The sequence below is a fragment of the Heliangelus exortis genome, chromosome W (assembly GCF_036169615.1).
Source record: "Heliangelus exortis chromosome W, bHelExo1.hap1, whole genome shotgun sequence".
Taxonomy (NCBI): Eukaryota; Metazoa; Chordata; class Aves; order Apodiformes; family Trochilidae; genus Heliangelus; species Heliangelus exortis.
In genome coordinates this window covers 11,734,709-11,759,853 of record NC_092453.1, presented here as the reverse complement: position 1 = coordinate 11,759,853, position 25,145 = coordinate 11,734,709, and the positions used below count along the sequence as shown (strand labels likewise).

At 42.5% G+C, this 25,145-nt stretch overlaps 1 protein-coding gene across 3 annotated transcripts in view; it reads right to left on the bottom strand.

The window, feature by feature from the left end:
• LOC139789299 (dymeclin-like) overlaps window positions 1-25,145 on the bottom strand; it is a 185,890-nt gene that overhangs the window by 133,969 nt on the left and 26,776 nt on the right. For all 3 annotated transcript variants that reach the window (XM_071729818.1, XM_071729820.1, XM_071729819.1), the window contains one exon: window positions 950-1,132. In XM_071729818.1, the coding sequence (XP_071585919.1) occupies window positions 950-1,132 (183 nt within the window). The remainder of the gene's footprint in view (window positions 1-949; window positions 1,133-25,145) is intronic.

The window sequence follows — 25,145 nt, the reverse complement described above, 5'->3', positions numbered from 1 at the left end:
TTTCTCCAAGTATTATGAAGTTTTAGGTGGACTCCAGCAGACTTCTGGGGTAATCAAATTACTTCCTGGTCAGTTCTGTAGAGAGAACCACAAGTCCTCAGGTGTCGCCGATAATGAACTGGGAGCTTAGGCCCAGCTGTGCCCAATAATTAGGGCCTGCCCCAGCCGGAAATGGGCGGGGCTGAAGGGCAAAATAAAAGGCATGCTCCCAGAAGCAGAAGTAGATAAGAGATGAAGATGCCTGAGGAGAGGGATGGCAAGAGAGCTCCGGAGAAGAGCCGTGTCCCCGAGAGAAGGCTTGCTGCAACAAGTTCTATTTATATTTTATGAAATTATGAAGCTTTCTAAAGTTTTGAAGGACTTCCCCTTCCACTAAATTCCAGCAGCTGAGCAACTTCATCTCAAAATTCTCAGAAAAAAATTCACAGAATGGATTGGGTTGGAAAGAACCTTAGAGATCACCCAGTTCCAACCCCCTGAATGAGCAGGGACACCTCCCACCAGCCCAGGTTGCTCCAAGCCCCATCCAACCTGACCTGAGATACTTCCAGGGCTGGGGCAGCCACAACCTTCCTGGACAGCCTGTTCCAATGTCCAGCAATATATAATTCCCGCTCCAGTAAAATCCTAAGAGTGGTGAAGCATTGGAAGAGTTTGCCCAGGGAGGTGGTGGAGTCCCCATTCCTGAAGGTATCCAAAAAATGGGTAGATATGGTGTTTCAGAAGATGGTCTAGTGGTTGAGGTGGTGTTGAAGACTGATGATGGGACCTGATGATTCTGAAAATCCTTTCCAACCATGATGATTCTGTGATTCCATGATTTTATTACTGCTCTCCCACGGGCTGACCCAAGGGAAAAGAAATTTCAGGAGAACCTCGGAAGTACCTGCAGCAACTCAACACTTCATTTATAGCAGTTCAGGCTTTGAAATCTAAACCAGCTACAAACCTTGTGTGTTCTTGAAGGACACAATAGCTTGTCTGTAAGGATTGGGTGTATCTGGAGCATCAGTCAGATTGGCCAAGACCAGAAGGAGGAGCAGACTCTGGTTAGCAAGAGGAGAGCACTGCTCCAGCTGTGCTGTGGCTTTGCTCCCTGCCCCGCCGAGAGTGAAGACTGTCCAGAGGCCAGCTGGAGAAAAAAGGCAAAGAAAACCATCACCTGAGCTGATATTTTCATGAAGGAAACTCCTTTAGAGGAAAAAAATCTGGGAGAGGGAAAAAAGATTCAGCTTTGTGCAACGAAACAAGAGGTTTGGCTACTTGGTTGCTCAAAATGAAACTTTCAGGAGTCGCGTGGCAGCGGGGATGGAGAGGGAAGGAAGGATTAGTGGGAATTCCAGAAAATGAAGGCAAAGGAATTGCTGAAATGGAAATTAGGAGGGGTGAAATAAAAGCCTATGTCAGGATCACACAACCCTTTAAGATCACCAAGTTCAACAATTTGAAGGGGAGAAGGTTGAAGTCAGAGCAGATGCCAAGTGAAGGATTCACGGAGCAATCCTCACAGCAATCTCTGATGGGAGGGAAAGGAGCTTCCCTGTTGCCTTTGTCAGAGACTCATGGAATGGTTTGGGTTGGAAAAGACCTCAAAGCTCATCCATTCCCAACCCCTTTCCATGGGCAGGGACACCTCCCACCAGCCCAGGTTGCTCCAAGCCCCATCCAACCTGATCTGAGACACTGCCAGGGATGGGGCAGCCACAGCTTCTCTGGGAAACCTGGCACAGGGGCTCAGCACCCTCACATTCAAGAATTTCTTCCTCATGTCCAACCTCAATCTCCCCTCTCCAAGTTTTAACCCATTTCCCTTGTCCTCTCCCTACCCCCCGTGTCCAAAGCCCTCCCTCAGCTTTCTTGTAGTCCCCTTCAGAGGCTGGAAAATAATAATTTTTAATACAACCAACTTGGTCCATTATGCAGCATTTTTCTTCTGTATTTTTAATCAACTCACTATTTTAGGCAAAACACAGAAACTAACACTGCTCAAACCAGAACCTCCAGATTGAGAGTCCTGTCAAGCTCCTCAGCACTGCTCATTATTGTGGGTAGACAACATAATGGCGAAGAATAAATTTCTTAAGAAAACAAATAAATAAAAAGAAAACCTCCAGGATCAAGAGTAATTTAAAATTAATGTTACAGTGTTATTAAATTCAGTCTCATAATTTTGCATTCCTACAGAAGATGAAAGGGCTTTGGAAAAGGACTGCAGTTGGGAGTACCTCTCTGAAATCCCTTTTGAGGAGATGATGTATAGGATGCAAGGGTATGGAGGTTAACAATGATTCACAGTGATTTGAAGTTTAAAATCTAGTTAAAAAGAAATAAAAGTTTCAAGGGACAAATCTGTTTCCCTAGTCGTACAACTAAGCAAGCAGATTTTGGTTAAAAGCATGGGTTGTGGGTTTTTTTTTTCCATTAGATAATGTGAGATCTTCTGTAAAATGGTTAGGAACCCTGCTCAGAGCCATGAAAACAACCCCCAGATTTTAATCTGGTCTGGCAGCCTGTGCAGCAACACTTTGTGGCAAAATAAAAGTTCTGACAGGTTGATCAAAAAAAGAACTTTCTCCCAGCAGTGTTATTTAATGCTAAACACAGCTCTGCAGAAATCTCTGACCCCTCTTACAAAACAACAGCTAAGAAGGGTTCATGTTTGTACCTACTTGGAGACCACTTCAAATGCACTTCTTTAGAGGTTCACCTGACAAAAAGAAAAAAAATGTGAAGAGCTTCCTCTTCAAGACATTTTTAAAAGTAAAAACCAAGCAGGACTTGTTTAAAAAAGCACTGGAATGTACAGACAACTGACCTAGCACTGACTACCATTATTTCAAGTTAGCCTATCAACAAATTCTGATCTACAACAGATTTGTGAGCTTTTTTTTGGTATTTATTGAACTAATTGTAATTCTTCCACATAACCCATCTTATTTTCTGACCCTGAATGTAAAGGTTTGCCAGCTGAAGCCTCTCATCCCTTGGCCAGAGCACTAAATTAACACAGAAGGAACTGGTGTGACTTATTTCAAAGGATCTTTTTGGGAAAAAGAGATTTTTTTTCTATTTTTAATTTCTTTAAAACAGTTGCAAAATTATTATATTCATAATTGAACCTCATCAAGCTTTCTTTTGGACAGCCCATCCTTTCTGAAGTTTAAACATAGCATTAAAATTCCACTTAACACAGGTGCAGCCTTTTGAAATGTGCCCCATTTCTGTCTTATTAATATATGTTAAGATCTCTTCCACACAAGTTCTCTCATTGTTAGCATCCTGCCAAGGAGTTTTGTTGCATTTGAAACTATTTTGCAAAGTTCACAGGATGCTTGTGAGACTGAAAAGGAAGAATTAAGAGTTTTGGCAGACATGATCTTCAGAAGATCTCAATATCTTCTGATTATTTTAATATTTCCAAAATAAGAATCCTGCTCTCTTTTTGCAAAAATGGAAGGAACACCAAGTAGAGGAGGCTAAAGAAGTCAGTGAAACAAAGCCTCAAATACAAGATAAAAAGAAAACCAAGTGCAAAAAGGTCACCAACCAGAAGAGATCTAACCTATGTTCCAGCAACCTGATGAAATCAACTCCTAATTATCCACCCTGCTCCCTTATTCATCAAACTTTTAGCATCCAGAAGATTGTTCAATGTTGCAACAACATCTGCAAAGCAAAAAGTGAATTAAAGAAAACAGGGATTTTCTTTGCACCTAATTGCTACCACCATGTAATTCCTCCACCAAACCCAGTGAGTACTTTATTGCTCAGAAGCACAATTCCTGGTTTCCTTCTTACTACATCCAGCTTTGGGAACTTGAGGGCTTTCTGTTTCCTTATTTAATGCTTATTCTGTGTGTGTCACATTTAAGTCAATCCAATGGTTCTGACACTGTGGTCTGATGAAGACTTTTCTGGTGGCCCATGGAGAGCTGGCACCTCCCATTCCGTTGGCTCCTGTCCTTGTTTCCAGCTGCTGCACTGTGTTAGAAGAAAGCTAAAAATAAAGAAATACTTTCCTACAATCACTTTTCCATGGGAGCAATTTCCCAGTGTGCCAGGGGGATGTTTGGGGATCATGGAGGACAACCCTGGCCTGGGATGATCAAGATGTGAGCTCTAGTGGCGCAATGAAGTTAGCGTGGGTCTAAGACAAAGCTCCAGGGGTGCAATCAGGTTAGCACGGTGCTAATAAGTAGTAAAAGCGGCTAATCTCTCTGCTCACTTGCTCAGGAATGAGCTGAGCCTGTGCTTCAAGCTTCACCTTTTATTGGCCCCCCAGTCCTGCTCATGCGCAGTAGGGGCCCACCCTAATCAGGCACAGGTGGGCTTAACACAAGCTCATGCCCACTACCTGGCAATTAGTGGCATCTGGTTGCCTCATTTCACTACATGAAGGCTCTAAAACTCCTCAGTAAAACAGATGTAAGAATTCACCACTGGTTAAGTAACATTTTTCCCTAACCTCATTTTCAGAAACAGAAGGGCTATTGTCAATTAAAGCAGTGCCCAAACAACAACAAAAATATTTTAAAAATTTAAAATTAAAAAAATAATAAAATCACCCTAAGGAAGATACTCAGCATGAAAAGTTTTATCACAAACAACTGAAGTTGAGTAGAAGTTGAGCAACTGAAAAGTGGATTTCACTAGAGAAAGTGCTTTATAAGCTTATCTACAGGAATCTACAGCTCCAGCCATGTGAACCTTATTAAAATCCTACTTTTGAAGATAAAAGCCCTGAAAAAAGAATGAAGTGCAAGCCCTAGGACTATCCCAGGCAAAGCAGGGCAACATTTTTCCTTACCTTCTACTTGCAGAAAATGCCACCTCAGCTGAGAGAAGCCAGGACAGAAATTCCTGCCCAGGCTGAGGAGCTGGTTTATGTTCACACCTGCCCTTTGGCTTCAGGGCTTGAGCTGAAATCAAGTCCAGAGGCATCAAACAAGTTCTTGTCACCAGACACCAAGGTTGGATTCCAACCAACACACAGTATTTGAAGTCCTCTTCTGTATCTCTTACCTATGAAGCTGCTTGTCTGTAGACAGCCAGCCTGGAGAGAATGGTGCTGGGAAAGGTTTTGGTGCCTCAAATTTGCTAAAAAAAAAAAAAAAAAAATCCAATGCTATGAGGGGAGAAAAAGGCTAAATATTGCTGACACACTTTTTAATAGAGAGGTATTTTTTTCCCTAACAAAAAGTGATAGTTACCACTGAAATTATATAGAAACATGTGCTAACACTCATCAACTTTACTCCTAAAAACTGAAATTACACAGAATGTATTAGGAAAGTTTTAGTTCCAAATAATTATTTGCCCTTTGTTATTAAGCTACCTTATGGCCTGAATTAAATAAAAATCTGTACTGACCCCAACATAAGTTACATTTTGAGGCACTTTCTTCTGTCTCCAGCATGCATGTTCAGTTCCAAGATCTTTTATCTTCAGTCCCCAAAAAATGTTTTACCACAGGGCAAGGGATTCCCCTTCAGGCTTTTCCTGTTGTTAAGGATTTTGCAGCAGTGCCAAGCCAGAAAGAGTAAAGGGTTTGCTCTCTCGGAGTGCAAGTAGGAAATTCTGAGCCCTACCCGTGGCTGCCTCCTTTGCTGTCATCTACAACAGGTCCCAGCCCAACCTTTTGAGAAAAAAATGTTACTACAACTTCTTAATATAACCTAAAATCATCCTCAGTCCACACAAGCATTAAAAATGCTGATTTGAGGAGCAGGGTGGCCCTGCACAGGGTGAGGGTTGGCATGAGCTCCAGGGCTGCTGCTCTCACTGCTGAAAATTCCCTCAGATTTTCATGGAAATCTCTTCTGCCAAATTCCGGCAAGCCCTACACTCCCCCCAAGCAAGCCCCACCTTGCTCCAAGCTTTGGAGACCTCCAGCAGCTGCCAGGTCTGCAAAGAAATCTTTGGAGCAGGTGAGTGGAAAGTCACAATATTTTTTGTGGAATGGTTTGGGTTGGAAGGGACCTTCAGGATCATCCATTCCCAACCCCTTTCCATGGACAGGGACACCTCCCACCAGCCCAGGTTGCTCCAAGCCCCATCCAACCTGACCTGAGACACTGCCAGGGATGGGGCAGCCACAATTCCCATGGGAAACCTGGCACAGGGGCTCAGCACCCTCACATTTAAGAATTTCTTCCCAACATCCTGCTTGCTCCCTTCCCTTGGCTGAGGGGTATCAGGCTCTACCCAAATCACAGCTGATCTGACGGATTCTTCAGGAATTCTGACAACACTCTCAGGCAAAAGGGAAGGATGGGTATTGGTTGCCTATATCCTAAACCCCACTCAGCAAAGCAAAGGATTTGTTTTAGCCAAAAGAGGCATTTGTGTTCTGCATTTCAAGCTCAGATCCACCTGAAATTGTTGGTCCAGTGGGAGCCTTCCACAAGTTATCATGTGCAAACAGAATGTTTTAGTAACCTTGAAGCAAGGCCTGGCAGTCAGATCCCAAGGCTAAAAGATCAGGCCAGTGGGATTTGATCCTGGCTGGAACATCAGCTGGATGGACAACTTCAGGCCAGCTGCATACAAGTTATTTCCTCTGTTTCTCCTGACTGTAAAAAATGAGAATTTTCTACTTAATGAGAGCATTTACCTCTCAGTGCCCTTGGTTGGTCTGGTTAAGGCAGGACAACATCCATAGATCCATCCATCCTCCCAAGATCAGAAAGATACCCAAGATGCCACCAGTTCTACCCCAGCTCCCAACTTACAGCTTCCCAGGGAGCATGGGAGTGAAACAGGGAAACAACCCTAAGTTTTATAAGCAAACTCTCCAGTTTCCTGATCTGAGGAATAAAAACACCAAGATGCTAAAGGCAGGGATGGGATTGTGTGTATGCAAGTGTCTGTACATACATTTATATTAATATGTATAAATCTGTATAAAGAGAGGTCTTCTCCTCACAGGCATTCTGAGAACATCAGTTGCTGAGAGAAGCACTTCCAGAAATTCAACCCACTGAGGCTCCATTCACAAGTGAGTTACATGGAAAAACCTGAAGCCAAACCTGAAATCATGGAAGCCAAAAGATTTTTTTCCCCCCTTGCAATATTTTTGTATTATCTACATTATATGTATCTGTATTTACTTTCATATATTTGCATGTGGCTTATATTTATACATTATCTTGGCTTATATATTATCATAAGACCTATGCATCCTTGAATTTTTATCTCTCCAGGTATTTTTACACCTACAAGGCATATATTTGTATACACACACTAAAGAGATATTGATACAGTATACTAATTCATACAGATTTATATTATAAAAATATATCTTCACCTTTAATTTGCAGATTTTTATATACATCACTATATTTTATTTCCATTATAGAATTTTTTTTTATATACACACACACACAGACAAAAACAGTGGGAACCAAACAACCACCAGCTGCTGTGGTGCCTAAAACACATCTGTTCTTGATGGAATTAATTTGACCAAGATTTTCCTTCCAGAGTAAATTCTGTTGAAACCTCCCACAATTCTGCTTTCCCCTCTCTAGCAGACAAAGAAATTTTTTTGCTCAAGGTCATGATCTGATTTTTCTTCCCCAAAACCAAAACCCGCACCAACCTCCCACATGGGTATTTCCACAAGAATTCTTACATGAAGTACATTAAGTCTATAAAATGTTCAGAGGATTCTTCCTGTTTCCAATTATCTTATCAAAATTGAATTAATTTTGCTAGTTAGCAAGTTTAGTATTGATGTAGCATTCATCCCCCCCAAAAAAACCATAAAGAAAAAGGTAAGAAAAGAGGCTCAGCTTATGAAATGTTTGTTAGATGGCAATAAGAGAGCTCCAAGTCACCAAGAGAAGGGCTCAGAGAGGATGCACAGCAGATATTAGAGGCCCCAAACAGAACAAAAAAGCACCATGACTCAACTGCAGAGGAAGGAGACTATTAAATGTAAAAAGACTGCATTTTCCAAATCAGGAAATAAAAAGGTACATAAGCTCTGGCAAGTTCAATGCTAAACCCTGTCAAGTCAGGCCAAAAATAACTTTGGAACAGCTTGCTAAAGGTATAGAAATTAACAGTAAAAGCTTTTTTTGAACAATCTGAATTAGGCAGCTCTTCAGAGAGGCCAGAAAGTGATGGAGGTGTTAAGGGAGATCTCAGAGAAGGTCAGTGAATTAAAATGAAATTGATTAAATGAATGAATTAAAATGAAATCAGTTTGACAGCAGCATGAAGTGATGAGTGGGAAGAGCTTCAAGCTGAAAGAGGGGAAATGTAGGTGAGGTATTAAGGAGAAATTCTTTTCTGCTGTCCAGGCCTTGGAAGTGTTGAAAGCCCAGGTTGGATGGGGCTTGGAGCAGCTTGGGTTGGGGCAGGGTGTCACTGCCCATGGGAGGGCATGAAACTAAATCATCTTTAAAAGGTCCCCTCCAACCCAGACCATTCCCAGATTTTCTTAAGGATGTTGGGAGCATTTTCTTTTCACCTCCTATCAGCTTAAGGCTCAACAGGAGGCAGCTTTTGGGGAAAAAGTCTTCAAATGAGGGAGCAGGAGATGATGTAAGAAGTTCAGATAAGGTCCAAATGACCAAAATGCTTCCACCAAAACCAGAAGCCCATTTCCTTGGCAACTTTCTTCCTGCTTTCTGGACCTAATATTGATGTAGCCACATAAAAAAAAAAAAAATTAACTTCTTTAGGCAAGTTGAAGGGAAGTACAATTTTCAGCCAGCTCAGTTCTCAGCTCACAGTGTGGCCACACAACTAAAAATATAAGGAAAAAAAATGGAGAGGCAGAAGCAGCCAGAAAGTGGTGAGATGTGGTTTGAGCTTCTTTCACCAGCAGCTTGTACTGAGTGAGACTGAATGCAGAATTGCACCCTCTACCACTGGGTTTCTAAGAGACTTTATCTTCTTTTTCAAATAATATCAAACTTCTGCAGGAAGAAGAAAAGCAGGTTTAACAGGGAGTAACTAAAGGAATACATGGACACTTTGTATGCTGAAGATTATCTGTAGGTTACCCTGCAGCTAACTGGGGGATTAACACCTCTGAGATCCCATCAGCATCTTGGAAATCAGCAAGACACTGGAGTTAAAAATGGAAGATAAAAAAAATCTATTTTATCATCAATTCTGAAGTGACTGAGAGTCAGAGGTTGGAAAAGATCTTCAAGACTGAGTCCAACTGCAATCCAGCTACCACAACCCAGAGAATAATCTCTTGCTGGAACACCAGCAAGGGTGATAAATGCCAAGGGAGGACTTAGACACACATGGTGGAGTAAGAAATCACAGCTCCAAGTCATAGCAAATTCTCAGTTAACTATTTTCAGGCCAGAAAGAAATCCCAGAACCATCCAACAGTCCCCTCAAAGTGCCAGCTCAAAGCCTGTCATCATCCCTAAGGCAAAATGATGGATGTTCACTGAAAGAGGTTTAGATGTTCTGATGATGGGAGACAGGAGTTAAATAATAAATTAATATTTAAATTAATAAAGTGGTGCAGGAGGCACACCCCCCCCCAAAAACCTTTAGCCAGAATCTCACTTAAATCTTCATCCATCTAAAGCCTGTAACCCCATTCAAAAACAAAGATTCAGAACTATATAATTTAATTTAAGTCCCACCAGGCTCAACATCCACATCAGGTGTTGATTCTCAGTTTCTATCTGTATCTGGACTACAGAGCTTCAGCTGTAAGAACTACAGCAATGCACAGCCTGACTTTGTACTCTTGATATTAATTTCACATCCAGGAATCCTCAGTGTAGACATAAGGAGACTTCAGCCAAAGTTCTCCTGCCTGAGTTGAAGCATTTCAGGAAAAGGGAAGCAGGCAGAGGGACACCTGCAGCCACAAGAATCAGAGAATGGCTGAGGTTGGAAGGGAGCTCAGAAATCATCTGATTTCTGGGGCAGGGACACCTCTCATCCAGACAAGGATGCTCCAAGCCTCATCCAACCTGGCCTTGAACACCTCCAGGGAGGGGGCAGCCACAGCTTCTCTGGGCAATCTGTTCCAGAGTCTCAGCACCCTCCTGCTGAAGAACTTCTTCCTCACATCCAGCCTGAACCTCTTCTCCTGCACTTTCAAACCATTTCCCCTTCTCCTCTTGCTGGGCACTCTTGGGAAAAGTCCCTCTGCAGCCTTCCTGGAGGTTCCCTTCAGGAATGGGAAGGCAGCTCTGAGGTCCCCATGGAGTCTTCTCTTCTCCAGGCTGAACAATCCCAGCTCCCTCAGCCTCTCCTCCCAGCAGAGCTGCTCCAGCCCCTGGAGCATCTTTGGGGCCTCCTCTGGACTCATTCCAACAGATCCATGTCCTTCTCCTCCTGGGGACACCAGACCTGGAGGCAGTGCTTGAGGTGGGGTCTCACAGGAGCAGAGGTGAATGCTCCAACACAGTTATTGCTGCAAAAGCCTCAGTTCAATCTCCAACACCTAAAATCAGCATAGAGTTGCAGAAATGTACCTCACATACTCAGCAGAGCCCGTGGACCTCATTACCTAATTTTTTATTACCCCTTGGCCCAAGCCCCAAAGAGAAAACCAAAACAAGACACAGTCCTCTTTAATTAATATCCCTTTGAGCCAACCCAGCATTAATTGATTTGAAGATGATGTGGATGAAAAGGCTCCAAAACACAGCCAGAAGAAATTTTTTTTTAAGAAAATTCCATGTACAATACACATCAGCTATTATATCCCAAGCTTTTACTGCCTCCCACACAGCCAGAAGAGTTTAATGATAAGACACCCACAGGCAGGCATGGTTATAATTTATGGAGAGTGGACCACATTCAATTTTAGTTGAAAGCATTTGGCATTTCAGGGGGTTGTAAAATCCCTTCCTATGCCTGAGAAAGAATTCAGTGACAACTTCCAGAACGGACACCACACTTCAGAAGGAATTATGTCTGGCATGACACCCACACCAGCCAGACAGAGCTATAAATTTTCCTTTAGGCAGTCATTATTCCTTTAGAGTGCCTGAAGTGACAGGGAAAAAAATGTCAGTCCCACACAAAGAAGGGATGAACTCCTCCAGGAGGTTTGCAAGGATTTCAGGTTGTCACCTTGAGCTTGCTGCAAGTCTGTGCCAAACCAGGTTGGAAAGTTAATTGAGATTTAATTAACTGGAGAGCTCTAAAAAGATGCCACAGCAAGGTTTTACACAGTTTACATGCTTTATATGAATTGATTGCTGCAATCTGCCAATATGTCACTTGTTGATATCCTAGCAAGCTGCTGAAATGACTTGAAAAAGGACTTGAAATATTGAGGGCATGTCATGAGTTTGAAGGGACTGATGGTGGTTGGGGTGGGAAGAGAGAAAGCAAAACAGAGGGAGGTAAAAAGAAAAAAAAAAAGATGCTATTAAAAAAAAAGACAGGAAGAGAAACACTGTAGCAGTGATTGAGAACATGTTATTTTCCAACACACAAACTGCAAAAGCTCACCAGGTTTTGTTTTCTTACCCCCCCCTCACTTCCAGTGAAAATACAAATGGCAAAGAGCAGTGGTTTCTGTTTAGCAAGAAGAAAAAGTCCACAAGGAGCTACAAGGTGTGTGACAAATCACCAACCTGAGCAGGCAAGCTTCATGGCATTACATTTATAACATTTTAGTGGATTGAGCTAAAAATTATTACATTTTATCCTCTTTACATTGTTCAAAATAAGTTCACCTAAACTATAATTTCTGAGAGACTTTTAGAAGTAGATAGTGAACCAAGGGAACAGAAAAACAGAGGAGGAAGAGATAAGATTCTTCCAAGTTTGCTTTTTGATTTCTTCTTATCAATTAATGCATTTATTTAGTAAACTTCCACAGTCCCCACAGAGCCTGTATTAAGCATTATGTAATTTTTAGTTGAAGAAATAGCATGGGCACAAATGGTAAATGCACTCAGATCAGCCCCACTCACTCATTTCCCCCTGAATTTGTTCATTTTGATGCTGCAATGAAATCACTTGGTGCTGCCACACCAAGATTTTGGTTTAGAACTCTCCCAGCAGCTGAAATTTGTTCAGCTGGGAAAGAGCACAACTTCTGCAAAGCTTCAGAGTGATTCAGAACTTGAGATACAGAAAGTAAAAAGTACAGACATTTTCTCTAACAAGCAATTCTAAGCAAGAGAGCAATTGTAACCAAAAAAAAAAAAAAAAAGCATGACAGGAGCCATTAGACCATTGGAAATGTGAAGTTGACAGAAAAATTCAAGAAAAGGTTGGGAAAGAATAGGAAGGTGGCTCATGAGCACATGTTCCATCTGTGCTAAGATGACTTCAGGACATTTTAATTGAAGAAGTGTAAAATGCTTCACTTTCAGCTGCAGAAAGCCCTTCCCTGATGAGCAGGTCTCTTACCTACACTCCATCTCATTCCTGTCCAACAAATGTTACAAAAATCAGAGGCTCTACAGCTTCTGTCCAGCTCCAAGGCTGCTCTGACCGAGGAGCAACAACCACTACCTTGAGGAGATGTGCAAATCCCTGATTTATCCTTTAATAGAAATAACAGCACAAACAATACCCAAAATGAAAACTCTTCAGCCTGGAGAAGGCTGCAGGGAGACCTCAGAGCACTTCCCAGTGCCTGAAGGGGCTCCAGGAAAGCTGGGAAGGGACTTGGGACAAGGGCAGGGAGGGATGAGGGGAAGGGTTCCTACCAAACCCTCTGGATAAAGGGAACACAGGAGTTTGTGGCAGTGAACCTTTAGCTTTACAACTACTTGCTCTCCCTTTCCAACCCAGAGGAATCTTTATTCCATGACCTACCACAAGTGTTGTTGCTGGTTAGATATTTGCAGTTGTACAACTCTTTTTTTTTTTTGCTGTTAAACATCACATTTCTATTTTTATTCTATTTTATTCTATTTCCCAGACACTTTTTTAATAGCAGTTATATTTTAGAGCTTCTGAAATTCTACAAGAACAGCTTCCCATAGAGGTAATTTCTCATGCACATCAGCTTCTTCCATTTGCCATGCTCCTCTGGAAGAAAAAACACTTCACACAAAAGACCCAAGTTGAATACAGAAACACAAGGTCTTGGTATTTTTATTTAAACACCTAGATACTGAGAAAAAATGAAATTGCACCTCTAGCTTTCAGCTCTTTAATTTGAAGATGTCACTTCAGGAACAAAGTGCCTGGAGACATTTTCTCACAGTGGTCCCACCAGACATGAAAATATTCCATGTGTTTTGTTCCACACAACATCCCTGGGCTATAACTAGAAGGCTGCACCATCTTCCTTCTTCAAATGCTTAAAGATTGTGAGTTTACATTTGTTCTAATTGGGGGGTTCTGATAATTTTCAATATAATTGCTTAAAAAACCCCAAAAAACCTCAAATTCCACTTGGTAAATTGGAAAAATGAAAAGCTCCTCTATTTCTTCCACCACTACAAACTCTAGAGCATCCTCCACAAGTGTCCCTTCTTCCCCACAAGCACTCATAACTTTGCTAAAGTTATAAAGTTGAAAGTTTAGGCTCTCACCTCCAAAGATGCCTGCTGAACCTCCTGGGATACAACTACAAGGAGTGTCTGTGCATAACCACAGCCCGAAATCAGCACCACAGCCAGAAATCCATGGCCTTTGCCATGCAGAGCAAGAGGAAGGTTTTTACAGCACCCACCTTAGAATTGTCATCTATGTTCATTAATGCCAATCCTCAGGGTCTGGACCTCTTTTGAACTGCAGAGATTCTGATATGTTTGCACAAAAGCTTCAAAGTATTCAGGGAGTAATGTAAAATCAGCTTATACTGTTAGAAAAAAAAAAAAAAGGCTTCAGGTTTGTGAGCCTCTATTTAAATTTCTGTTCACAGAACTGACACATTCCTTTGCCAGTTGAAAAGTCTGTAAACCTGATACATCTAATGCAGGATTTACCTGAAGAATACAGAGGAAAAACTACAGCTAAGATGGTTCTCAGCAAATAATTCACTTCTCATATATTCTACGGCTAATCCTTTTCCCCACTTTTTTGGACTTTCTTTTCACAAAGCAATGGATTCAGGCAGATATGAGATGAATGCCATGGTCAAGAACCAGCTGGGAGGTTTTGCCTGCAAAGTCCTCCATGATTTAAGCCTTAATTCAGATCTGCTGAAATTAGTTTGTTCAAAAGGAGTCATAAATCCACCTTTACCCAAGGGTTCAAATCAAGCTCATATTCCAGCCTGGAGAAGAGGAGGCTCCCAGGTGAGCTCAGAGCAACCTTCCAATATCTGAAGGGGCTACAAGAAAGCTGGGGGAGGGCTTTGGACATGGGGGGTAGGGAGAGGACAAGGGAAATGGGTTAAAACTTGGAGAGGGGAGATTGAGGTTGGACATGAGGAAGAAATTCTTGAATTTGAGGGTGCTGAGCCCCTGTGCCAGGTTTCCCAGAGAAGCTGTGGCTGCCCCATCCCTGGCAGTGTCTCAGGTCAGGTTGGATGGGGCTTGGAGCAACCTGGGCTGGTGGGAGGTGTCCCTGCCCATGGAAAGGGGTTGGGAATGGATGAGCTTTAAGGTCCCCTCCAATCTTAGCGATCCTATGATTTTTCCACATGACAGACATCTCAGGGTTTCTCAGTGGGTTTCTCAGTGGGATAGATTTCCATACTGAATGGTAGAACAAATCAAATTTGGTTACTTCAGATGGAAAAGTGGAGGGTCCTGGCACTCCCCCAAGCAGCATCCCCTGAGCCTCAGCAAGTGGAGGAAAGATGGGCACATGTTCCTGTATTTGGCAGGAGAAAAAATTACAACAATTTTAAGAGGAGGACTTCTCCATTTGAAGAAAAGAAAGGCAAGACTTCAGCTTCCTAATCCTTTAAAAGAAAAGAAAACAAAAATCCCATAAGAAGATGAAAGACAAACCTCTGCATAAGCCCTTCCTGCTGCTCCTTCCTAAAATTCTTGAGCCACACACACACCTGGGCACCTCCCTTGTGTGGACACTGCTCACTGCAGACAGAAAAGTCACCAGATGCTCCCAGCTCTCATGGTGGAACCCAAGATCTGATGCAGAACATCCTGAGAGCCCCAGGCACCCCCATTATCATCACCAGGTGCTCCAGGAAGAGGGTTTCTGAGAAACACTGACACGTTTTAGGTGCATTCACATGATGTGAAGTGGAAAATAAAGCTGAGAAGCCAACCTTAAATACCTCACTGAAATCTTGTTAAGTGGCAGCTGAGGCTGACCTGAGAAAATTACTGATAGGTGTCTTGCACACTCAAGCACCCTGAAAACTTCTACGTTGCCCCCCACATGTTAAAACTTAATGTTCTAGAGCAAAGAGTAAATACAGAAGCCTTATGTATGTGCATGGCAGAAATAAATGGACATAAATCCATTTTGAATGTTGGCTGCAGCAGAAATTCAGCTCCCTTCATGTCAGGGCTTTGTGTGAACTGAAGCTAAGGGGAAAGTGGAAGTTTTTAGTCCAGGCAGAGTTAGACTACAGGTCTGTGTGCTTGTTCTGAAGATGCTGAGCACAGAACCACAGTTGGAAGAGCCCTTCAAGATCATGCAGCCCAACACCATAAGCTCACCACTAAACCCTGTCCCTAAGATCCAGGTCCACTGAAATCCCTCCAGGGATGGTGACTCCAGCACTGCCCTGGGCAGGCTATTTCAATGTCTGACAACCCTTTCAGAGAAAAAAAAAAAAAATGTTCCCCCAAATCCAAAACTGCAGCAGGAATGCAAGAAATGAAGGCTTTGAACAATCACTAGGAATTCTTCCAGAGTTTCGACTCAGAATGAGATTTTTCATCTTGACAGAAAACCTTGTCCTGTTCCTGACCACAACTCTCCTACAAACCCCTCATTTCCAAATTTCCTGCCTCCCCTATTCAGCAGCAGAGTGACAAGGTCTCAGCTCTGGCAGTGTTCATATCCACAACAGGAAAACAAAGCTTTGGATCTCAGCCAAGGAAAATCTGTCCCTTCCATTCCCCCGATACCGCTCGCCTCCCAACCCCACCAAAGGCTCCCAAAGGAATGGGAAAAAGGGCAAAGCTTGGCACGAAGGAAAAAAGCCTCTCCAGAAAGCTATCTAGGAAGGCCAAACATGAAAACATTTGTTCACAGAGTAAATAAGAATGTACGAAAGCCTCTCAGACCCACAGGCTCTCCATTTGGCAGGAGCAAGCCCCTAATGAGACCTCGACAAAGCTTGTTCAGCATTCACTCTGTGGCCTCATTCCCATCAGGAATGGTTTTATGCCCACAAAAGAGTCATTTATCCAGGCAGGAGATTTCAGCAAGCCAAGTGGCACCTGAGGTAGAGACAGCAGCCATCCTCCCCTCTGCATCTCCTCTGCCTCCCAGCTCCATCTCATACCCGTGCTCTCCACCTTACAGGACAGAAAGAGAAGGTGGAGAGGACCAGAAGGAATTCAGGGAAACTCATGGGATAAGAGCTGTGGCTTCTTCTCCAGCCTCTCATCTTAGAATTGTTCTGGTTGGAAAAGACCCTGAAGATCACCCAATCCAGCCATTAAACTACCACTGCCCCATGTCCCTCAGCACCACATCTCCAGGGCTTTGAAATCCCTCCAGGAATGATGGGGACTCCAGCCCTGCCCTGGGCAGCCTGGGCCAGGCCCTGACAACCCTTGCCAGGGAGAAATTCTTCCCAAGCTCCAATCTAAACCTCCAGCACAATTCCTCTTCTCCCATCCCTTGTTCCTTGGGAGCAGAGCCCGACCCCCCCTGGCTCCAACCTCCTCTCAGGGGGTTGCAGAGAGCCAGAAGCTCTCCCCTCAGCCTCCTTTGCTCCAGGATCAACACCCCCAGCTCCCTCAGCTGCTCATCCAACACTTGTTCTCATGTATCCATATTACTTACATTCCACGGTGGAAAACACACAGCTCTAACTTTCCAAGGTTTAGTTTTATTAAACACAACTATTTGTTGATGAAGGATTAAATAAATAAAGCTGTATTCCAGCTGTGGAGCTGGTAGCACAAGTTGTATTTCAGGAACCAAGCACTCTTCCCACTGAAACAAAGATTTTCCTTTGGATGCCAACATCCAAGTCATCCAAGCCCTCTCTATAATTAAAATTCTTGGAAATTTTGCCATGTGAAGATGTTTTGGGTAGCACATGTATGGTATTACACTTCACCTACATCTCTCTGTCTGACCATCTGACCCTTTCTAGACCACCAGAGGGGGCCCTGGAGATGCTGGGAGGGCTGGAGCAGCTCTGGAGCCAGGCTGAGAGAGTTGGGGTTGTTCAGCCTGGAGAAGAGAAGGCTGCAGGGAGACCTCAGAGCACCTTCCAGTGCCTGAAGGGGCTCCAGGAAAGCTGGGGAGGGACTGGGGACAAGGGGAGGAGTGACAGAACAAGAGGTGATGGTCTTAAACTTGGAAAAAGGGAGATTTAGGTTAAACATTGGGAAAAAATTCTTTAATTTGGGGGTGTTGAGCCCCTGTGCCAGGTTTCCTAGAGAAGCTGTGGCTGCCCCATCCCTGGCAGTGTCTCAGGTCAGGTTGGATGGGGCTTGGAGCAACCTGGGCTGGTGGGAGGTGTCCCTGCCCATGGCCTTTAAGGTCCCAGCCCAACCCATTCCTTGATCATGTCCATACCACCAGGACAACATGACAACTGTTCTGGCAAGACTCCAAGACCACCTCTTGTGGCCACCCTCAGGAACACCATCATTTTAGGGCAACAAAACGTCTTTAGCACAGCAGATCCCAACAAAATGCCTTTTCTTTTTGATTTTTCCAGCCCTTCATCCACAGTAAGATGGGGGCAGAATGACCAGGGTGAAGCTCTGTCACCCCAAAGTAGCTGCAGCCCTCCAGCCAGCAGCAGGTCCCTTTGGCCATGTCCCCTCACCTGGACAGTTTAAGCCATAAATCAACCTGACCCAGCCTGGCACAGCTCCAGACTTGGGGCAACTTCAAAATGCAAATTCAAAAAAATCAAATTAACTGAGAAGCAAGAATTCACACTTTGCTCTAGGGATAAATAACTGAATTTCCAGGTAATCCAACAATTTCTTTTTTTCTGTCATCCATTCTTTTCACCAGGATGTCTACTCTTAGGTGTCACATTCTTTTCTAGTTAATATTATTTTTCTTTCCCCCTCAAAGTTGAGTCACTCTAGAAAATGCCACTTTTTAAAAAAACTGACAAACAAGCCCAAAAGAAATGCTCACTGCTCTCTACTCCAGCTACCACATACCCACAACTTAAAAATGCCATCAAGTTTTCGAGTATTTAACAAAAGTAAGTGGCTTCAGGAGAAGGAAATAAAAGCTTCAACCTGTAACTGGTAAGAGAGTTTCTCCTGACACCCTGCTAAGCACATGATCTGTTTGGCTTTCCTGGAATTTGGCTGGGAAACCTTTGACAGAAAGAAGGAGAATGTTTTTGATGGCTTGGTTCAAAAGGAAAAAAGGTATTTATTAGGTTGTGTAAAACTCTCAGCCTTGCGTTGGAAAGTACAGCTTGGCAGAAAGATATTTCATTCCTATTGGCTGTGGGAGAACATGAAGTAAAAAATAACTATACTTTAATCTTATTAAGGGGGTTATATTTGTTGGTTAAAGACAAAGATTTGAGTCAAAGGCTTCATTAAATCTTAGACCAGTCTTTGCAGTTCAGCTTCTCCATGGGTCTATAAAAACAAGCAAGTACAGCTATAACCCATAGAAATTAAAAATAAATAAAAAGGGGAAGACTTCCAGGCTTTTTTATGCTCAAATGTAAAGAGAGACAGTTTCCCTCTCTGAAAAAAAAATCCTTATTAAAAACTATAGCTGTTGAAATGCATCTATTTGTGAAATCTGTCCTCAAAATCAATGCTCCATCCATACAGGCAAAAATCTAAATATGCTCTTCAGAAGGCCAATTGCATCCTGGGCTGCACCAGAAGAATTGCGGCCAGCAGATCCAGAGAGGTTCTGGCCACTTTGCTCTGGGAAGAGCTCACCTGGAATACTGCATCCAGCTCTGGAGCCATCAGGAAGGACAAGGACCTGATGGAGCAGGTCCAGAGGAGGCTATGGAAATTATCTTGGAACTTCTCTGCAAGGAGAAGCTGAGGGAGCTGGGGGTGTTCAGCCTGGGGAAGAAAAGTTTCTGGGGAGACCTAAAAGCAAATTTCAAGTATCTGAAGGGGGTCCAGGAAGGTTGGAGAGGGAGTGTGTGCAAGGGCCTGGAGTGATGGGATGAGGGGCAATGGTTTTAAATTAAATAAGTGCAGATTTAGGATGTTAGGAACAAGTTCTGTACCATGAGGACAGTGGAAAAATGTCCCAGGTTGCCCAGGGGGGTGGTTGAGGCCTCATCCCTGGGAATATTCAACCTCATCCCTGGGGAAGTTCAGCCTCATCCCTGGGGATGCTCAGCCTCATCCCTGGGGATGCTCAGCCTCATCCCTGGGGATGTTCAAGGAGGCTCTGAGCACCCTGATCTAGGTGAGGGTGTCCCTGGGGTTGGACTGGGTGACCTTTGGAGGTCCAAACCAAATTATTCTATGATTCTGTGTCCTAATGCCCACCACTATTTGTCTTTCAGGTTCACCAGATTGAAACCTTCACCTGATCTGGAGTTCTGGCTCTTGCACACAATTCTCTTCCCCAGGCATTTGTGTTCTTATTCATCTCCCTTTGAGCCTCCATGCAGAACCTCCCATGGCTGTCAGCTCCTAAAAGCACAACATTCCTTTCAACCATGTGGATTCAGCAGCCAGAATTATATCTTTCTACTTTCATTAATCACTTGGTTAAGATGGGAGTTAATTACCCACCTTCTTCTGACTGAAGCACTGGCAAACCAGCTCCCACTTTCTGCAAGGAACAAAGTGCCAGTAGGAAATAAGAGTTCATCTGCAAGCTCTTGAAGTAAACTAATTTTTTAATTTTTATTTAAACCTTGCAGTTGAGTCAACTGACACCACAGATCAAGGTTGTTTTCACACCAAAATCATGTATGAGACTGGGTCTGTTATGTAAATGAAAATACCTCCTGCTGATGGGGAAACCATAAGCTCTATCTGCAAGATGTATACTTATTTTGGAAGTTCTGCTGTGTTAATTTAAGGATTTATTTTAAGGATTTAATGGGATTAACAGGTAAGCAAATTCACTGCTCCTCTTGTTCACTTCAGTGACAGACTTTGCCTCCCTCATCTCCTTGCCACGTCTGTAACTGTGAAAATATAATCTTTAGGGGTTTTTTTCTTCTTAAATTCCACTCCCTTTCCAAGGCACAGGATGTTTTAATTGAAGCTGTGAAGCAATTTCTCTTTTCCCCTGACAAAAAGATTGGTAAAGGAAATCAAGCTTTTTAGGACTTGATCTAATCTGATCATCACCCCAGACTTCCACAACTGCTCCTTTCAGTAGTCCATGCCCAACAGATATCACACAAATAATTCTCCTCTTTCACATGTTAAAAAATAACCTACCAGACCTCAGGAGTTCTTTGAGGAAAAGGTTAAAACACAATTTCAGCCATGATCTGATCCCCAAACATTCCCACCCCAAAAAAAGATGAAGCAGACATCTGGCAGGAAGATGAAAGGAAAGCAGCTACCATGGAATTTAATAACAAATGCAGCTTTGGATGAACTGAATCCATCAGCAGACCCAAAAAACATTTTGACACAGAACAAGAAATAATAATTAAAAAATATAATCTGTTATGCTTCATCACTGTCCCTCAGCCCAACCTGAAACTCAACTCAGTTTCTCCTGCCTAAAAGCTTTTGCTGTTACAAGTGATCACCTTGATTCTTGGCTTCCTCTAACAAGCAGTTTCCCCTGAAGAATTATAGAAAAATCACTTCAAAATAAGAAAATGTCAGGGAGATAAAATCACCACCACACCTCATGACATTTGCTGCAGCACTCCCAGGGATGAAGCTGGGACAGATGGTTACAATTATGATCTGGATGACCACAGACATCAGAAGCTTTAAGTCATGAACCACATCCTTGCTGTGCTCCATGCAAACCCCTTGGTCCTTCCCCTAAACACCTTCAACTCTCCACACAGGGCAGGAGAAAAGATGGAGAGGGAGTGATTCCTCCTCCTGTACCTACAGATTCAGCCTCCCCACAACTTGCTGGGCAGCCTGAGCCACAGCTCCTCTGCTCTTACTACTCAACTACTCAGCCTCAAAATGTGCACTTGAACACATTTTTTGCTGCAGTTCAGACACATCTTCAGAAAAACTAAGAGGAAGGTTAAAAATCTGGACATTTCTCTCAAGCTTTCTCCTATCAGCATTGCAGTGAGAAGTGGATGATGCTGTTAGGGACTGGAAATGAGAAGGAAGATGAAGAGATAGAAATGGGGGGAAAAAAAAGTCTCAGATCTCCTTTTTCCTCATGGGGAGCATGAAGAGGCAATTAAACACTGAGTAAGCATCCAGGAGACAGACAAGGTTGTACTTGTGTTGCAGATCACACACCAGATCTGTGACACATCATGAAAAAGGTTCTGGACAAAACCAACCAGCCTCAAATATTTGTAAGTAGAAAAAAAGCTTGGTGGAACTGGAAGAAACAACAGGCACATCATCAAAGTAGCTTTTTTGGTTTTTTGTCTCTGTATTTTGACAATTTTGAATTCAAGCATTACAAATCGGGCTACATAATAATCCTTCTCCCCTTCAATTTTCACAGAAAATATTGCATATGCATGAATAGTTTTCTTGTGAAGTCAAAGATAACCAGGAAAGAGAGGGAGGAAAGAAAATACAAACATAGAAAATAGAGAAAAAGGAAACAGAAAAAGGAAACAGAAAAAGGAAACAGAAAAAGGAAACAGAAAAAGGAAACAGAAAAAGGAAACAGAAAAAGGAAACAGAAAAAGGAAACAGAAAAAGGAAACAGAAAAAGGAAACAGAAAAAGGAAACAGAAAAAGGAAACAGAAAAAGGAAACAGAAAAAGGAAACAGAAAAAGGAAACAGAAAAAGGAAACAGAAAAAGGAAACAGAAAAAGGAAACAGAAAAAGGAAACAGAAAAAGGAAACAGAAAAAGGAAACAGAAAAAGGAAACAGAAAAAGGAAACAGAAAAAGGAAACAGAAAAAGGAAACAGAAAAAGGAAACAGAAAAAGGAAACAGAAAAAGGAAACAGAAAAAGGAAACAGAAAAAGGAAACAGAAAAAGGAAACAGAAAAAGGAAACAGAAAAAGGAAACAGAAAAAGGAAACAGAAAAAGGAAACAGAAAAAGGAAACAGAAAAAGGAAACAGAAAAAGGAAACAGAAAAAGGAAACAGAAAAAGGAAACAGAAAAAGGAAACAGAAAAAGGAAACAGAAAAAGGAAACAGAAAAAGGAAACAGAAAAAGGAAACAGAAAAAGGAAACAGAAAAAGGAAACAGAAAAAGGAAACAGAAAAAGGAAACAGAAAAAGGAAACAGAAAAAGGAAACAGAAAAAGGAAACAGAAAAAGGAAACAGAAAAAGGAAACAGAAAAAGGAAACAGAAAAAGGAAACAGAAAAAGGAAACAGAAAAAGGAAACAGAAAAAGGAAACAGAAAAAGGAAACAGAAAAAGGAAACAGAAAAAGGAAACAGAAAAAGGAAACAGAAAAAGGAAACAGAAAAAGGACAAGCTGTGGTACATATAACTCACAGATGTCCAACACAGACCATCAGTTCCCTCCAAGTACTCAGGAATGTTGTAATTCCAACCAAAAAGCACAGAAATTACAAAGAGTCCTTCCTGAGCAGCACACACTGAATTCTGAAACTTCTGTGAATGCTACACCAGTCCATTCATGGGCCAGATCAGCTGTGATAATTACTGAGGTCATTAATGAAGATGAACACTGTTTCTGACCATGTTCCAGGACTTCAAGGGGGGCTCCAAAGAAGATGGAGATTCCCATTATCCAAGGAGTCCCATGGACAAGACAAGGGGCAATGGGCACAAGTTGCTCCTGGGGAGATTCTGATGGATCACAAAAGGAAGATTTTTCCCCCTGAGGACAGTCAGACATTGGAATGGTCTCCCAGGGGAAGTGGTGGATTCCCCCACTTTGGAAAGTTTGAAGTCTCAGCTTCAAAATATCAATTTTATTTGCAAGAAATGGCTACTAAAAATTTTTTACTTTCCCACAAGAAGCCCTTAACTGTGGACTATGAACTGGCAAATGCCAATACTGAAAAAAAAACAAGAAGGGGGATTTACAACTTATTTAAAAACACATACTTTTGAAGGCAAGTTGGTTCAATGTACCTTGTGAACCAAGGAAAATAAATTTCCCATTTCTAATGAGTTCTAAATCCCTACTGCCATGCATACTGATGCCTGTAAGACAGATCACCAGCATCCCACCAGATCCAACAGCCCCTTGACAACTATCTTGTTCACCTACAGAAAGGCTTCAAAGACAAAACAAAGTTGACTCAGCCTAGAAGAATGTCCTTCATGAAGTTAAAAACCTCAAATTTCAGTTTTCCCTCCTTCTTTCCAAACCCCCAATTGTTCCTTTAACTACTGGAGGGCAGCATGATTGGCAAGACAATTCTAAGCAAGATATTTGGTGTAAAAGTACTTGAATGCAGGCAAAGGAGAAGTGACTGGTGCCAGGATCTTGGCTGAATGGTTTCAGGGTTAAAGAGGCTCATGAGAGGGGAAAAAACAGGCTGGAAAGGATGAGAAGCAGAAGGGTAACTGTGGGAAAGGGTAAACTGCTGCTCATATCGTGTCTATTCATCACTCCTGCTGAATCACAAGGAAGGAAGAAAGGGGGAGAAGGCTTTAAAATCCAGTGTTTACAAGAGTTTCTTCATCTACTGCTGTCATGCAAGTGATTACAAAATGTACAAAACACAATAGGTGGTATAGGAGGTGACTGGGATCAAGGTAAAGAATTTCTAATTAAGTACAATCCTTCTTTTGGCCCATGAAAAAGAAATGTTCCTGAAAGCCAGGATTCTACCTCCTTTCATCCTAAATAAGATGATTTCAGTAAACTCATAATGTGATATTTAAGCCACTAAACACCTTAACAGTTCATTTTCCAGTCTCACAATTCTTACTCAGTAAAGATATCCTGGTTTGGGCTAGGATAGAGGTGATTTTCTGTCTTGTACTTTTGCTTTTAGCTAAGTCTCTTGTAAGTAGTTGCACTTGCTGAAATTAACAGCAAGTTTCTCAGACAGTGTGTGTTTCTAGGACTGATAACACTTGATGTTTATAGTTACTGCTAGAGACTGGTATGCAGAGCCAAGGACACTGCTCAGCTCTGAAGAAAACATAAAGAGGTCCCACCTGCATCCCTCCTTTGGGGAGGAACAGACAAGAATGATGCCAGAATTGACCAAACAGGGTATTCCATCCCATATACGTCATCCTCAGTATAAATTTGAGGGATCACGAGGGCCAAGCCAGATTTCCTGTTTCCAGCTTCCGGCTGCCTGCCCTTTCTGCCTTTCCTGCTTCCCTTCCTTCCCCCCGGCATCCTGGAAGGATCCCGTCCGTTTGCCTGCCTGTGGTCCTGATCCGTGCCAGCCCTTATCTGTGTGTTCCTGCCTCCAGTTCCCAACTGCTGCTGACTCCAGGAGTCCAGTCTGGACTTTCCCAGAGCTGCCCTGCAGCCTCGGTGGTGACGTGAGAGCTATTGGGGGAAAGGGGGGAGGAATGTGGTATCCATTTTCTTGTATATTTGTATATATTTATTAATTTTTCCTATTTATCATTACTGTTTCATTAAAGTTGTGTAGTTTAGTTTCCAACCCATAAGTCTCTCTCCCTTATTCTCTCTCCTTTCTTATAAGGGAGGAGAGAGAGATTAATAGAGAGCGTCTGTTACTCGGTTTAATTGCCGGGCCAGTGTTAAACCGTGACAAAAGATTAAAAAATACACACAAAATAACAGAGTGCAGAAATCATGTCTGAGTTTTCCACATCTGCTCCAAATTTGCCTCTCTTTCATACACAGATTATTAATTTGCTCTCCTCTCTTCTCACCTGCACTGCACTTGTGCTCCTGATGCTCTATAAAATGAAGGCTTGCAAAGGGTTAATCCTGAAATATTACAGATAGCAAAACATACCATTTATTCTACCAATCCTATTGTGTCCAAGTTTTATCCATAATCCAAGATTTTATAAATAACCAGACAAGAGAAACATTAACCAACTCTTTGGGCCACACAAGAAAACATTATTTC